Below are 1,247 nucleotides of genomic sequence, written 5' to 3' on the forward strand. Positions count from 1 at the left end.
TAAATGCCGCGGTAATGAGTGCCTGTTGCACAGCCTTCGTCTTTGCTCCTGTCACAACAGGGTGATGTCATTTCAAATGAGCAGCCATGCCCGACGTGTTGCCAGTCTCATATGGTTTCCTCGTGCCACACAGTTGACAAACTGTGATAGTTTTATCCACCACCCTTTTCCCATCAATATATTTAACGGGGAAGCCAAAATGCGCTCCTCCGCTTGCGTTGCTACCGGTGGCCATGACTGTCGCTTAACCACGTGCACCATACAATGGAACCTTTTTTTTTTTCTCGGATCTTCAGATCACGTGCGTACCGAACCGTGGAGAAGGATCGGTTTGGATCTTGGATCAACAGTGATCCGTTGCACCACTAGTTGACCTTTAACAGGAGAATCATCAGACAGAACCAAGCTCTTGGTGGGCAGCCCTCTGCTTATGCTGCCTTGTAATCTTTTGCTAACCATTTTGATTTTTGGTGTTACAGATACCAAGAAAAGGAAGACTCCTAAGAAGAAAGCTGCCTATCCTTCTCAGTTCCTCTCCATCTGCCAGATGGTTGGATACGTTCTCAACACATTTATTGTAAACTTCAGTTTGAAGGAGCAAACGGTCACTGGCCTTTTACCTCTGGCTTATATTGAGGCTGTGCACTGCAAAGTATCACAGTAACTGTGTTTACCCACTCTTGAATCAGCTTACAGTCAGCTGGTTTCTTAACAGTAAACAAGGCCTGCTGCAGAATGCCAGTTTCTCTAATGTGTATACACCTGTCTGAGCCCCTAATAAGCTGTTTACAGGTTCCCATGATAAAACGGTGCGATAAGAAATCAGAATCGGCTTTATTGGCTAGGTGTGCTGGACACAAGGAATTTGACTGTGGTACAGCAGCTCTCAAAGTGCATGTACATATCCCGATGCAAGGCAACAGCAAAAGGCAAGTAAACAGTATAAGGCTGTGTAGTATAACAAAATCAACTGTATAAACAAGCAATAAACAATGCAAAATAAACAGGCAGTAAACAATGCAGACAGACAAAGGAGTGTTCATTGGGAGATGAGATAAAAATAGAATTAAAAAAATCATGGACAGATGCCTTCTTGTATTTAATAGAAGTCCACCCACAACTAAAATTAACAAGGTGTCCTTTGGAATTCTAGATAAGTCGGTTTCCACTGCTGAACATTTGGCTATTTGTTTAATTCAGACAGGCTGAGCTCCGGTGTGCCTTCACACACAATCTCCACAGAGCTT

General features: G+C 43.5%; 1 protein-coding gene across 1 annotated transcript in view; it reads left to right on the plus strand.

The window, feature by feature from the left end:
* polr1h (RNA polymerase I subunit H) overlaps positions 1-886 on the plus strand; it is a 9,398-nt gene extending 8,512 nt beyond the window's left edge. Inside the window, exon 5 of the mRNA XM_020586871.1 lies at positions 480-886. Within this exon, the coding sequence (XP_020442527.1) occupies positions 480-504 (25 nt within the window). The 3' untranslated portion in view covers positions 505-886. The remainder of the gene's footprint in view (positions 1-479) is intronic.
* Positions 887-1,247: the final 361 nt, after the last annotated feature.

The sequence above is a fragment of the Monopterus albus genome, unplaced genomic scaffold (assembly GCF_001952655.1).
Source record: "Monopterus albus unplaced genomic scaffold, M_albus_1.0 scaffold427.1, whole genome shotgun sequence".
In the NCBI taxonomy this organism is placed as follows: Eukaryota; Metazoa; Chordata; class Actinopteri; order Synbranchiformes; family Synbranchidae; genus Monopterus; species Monopterus albus.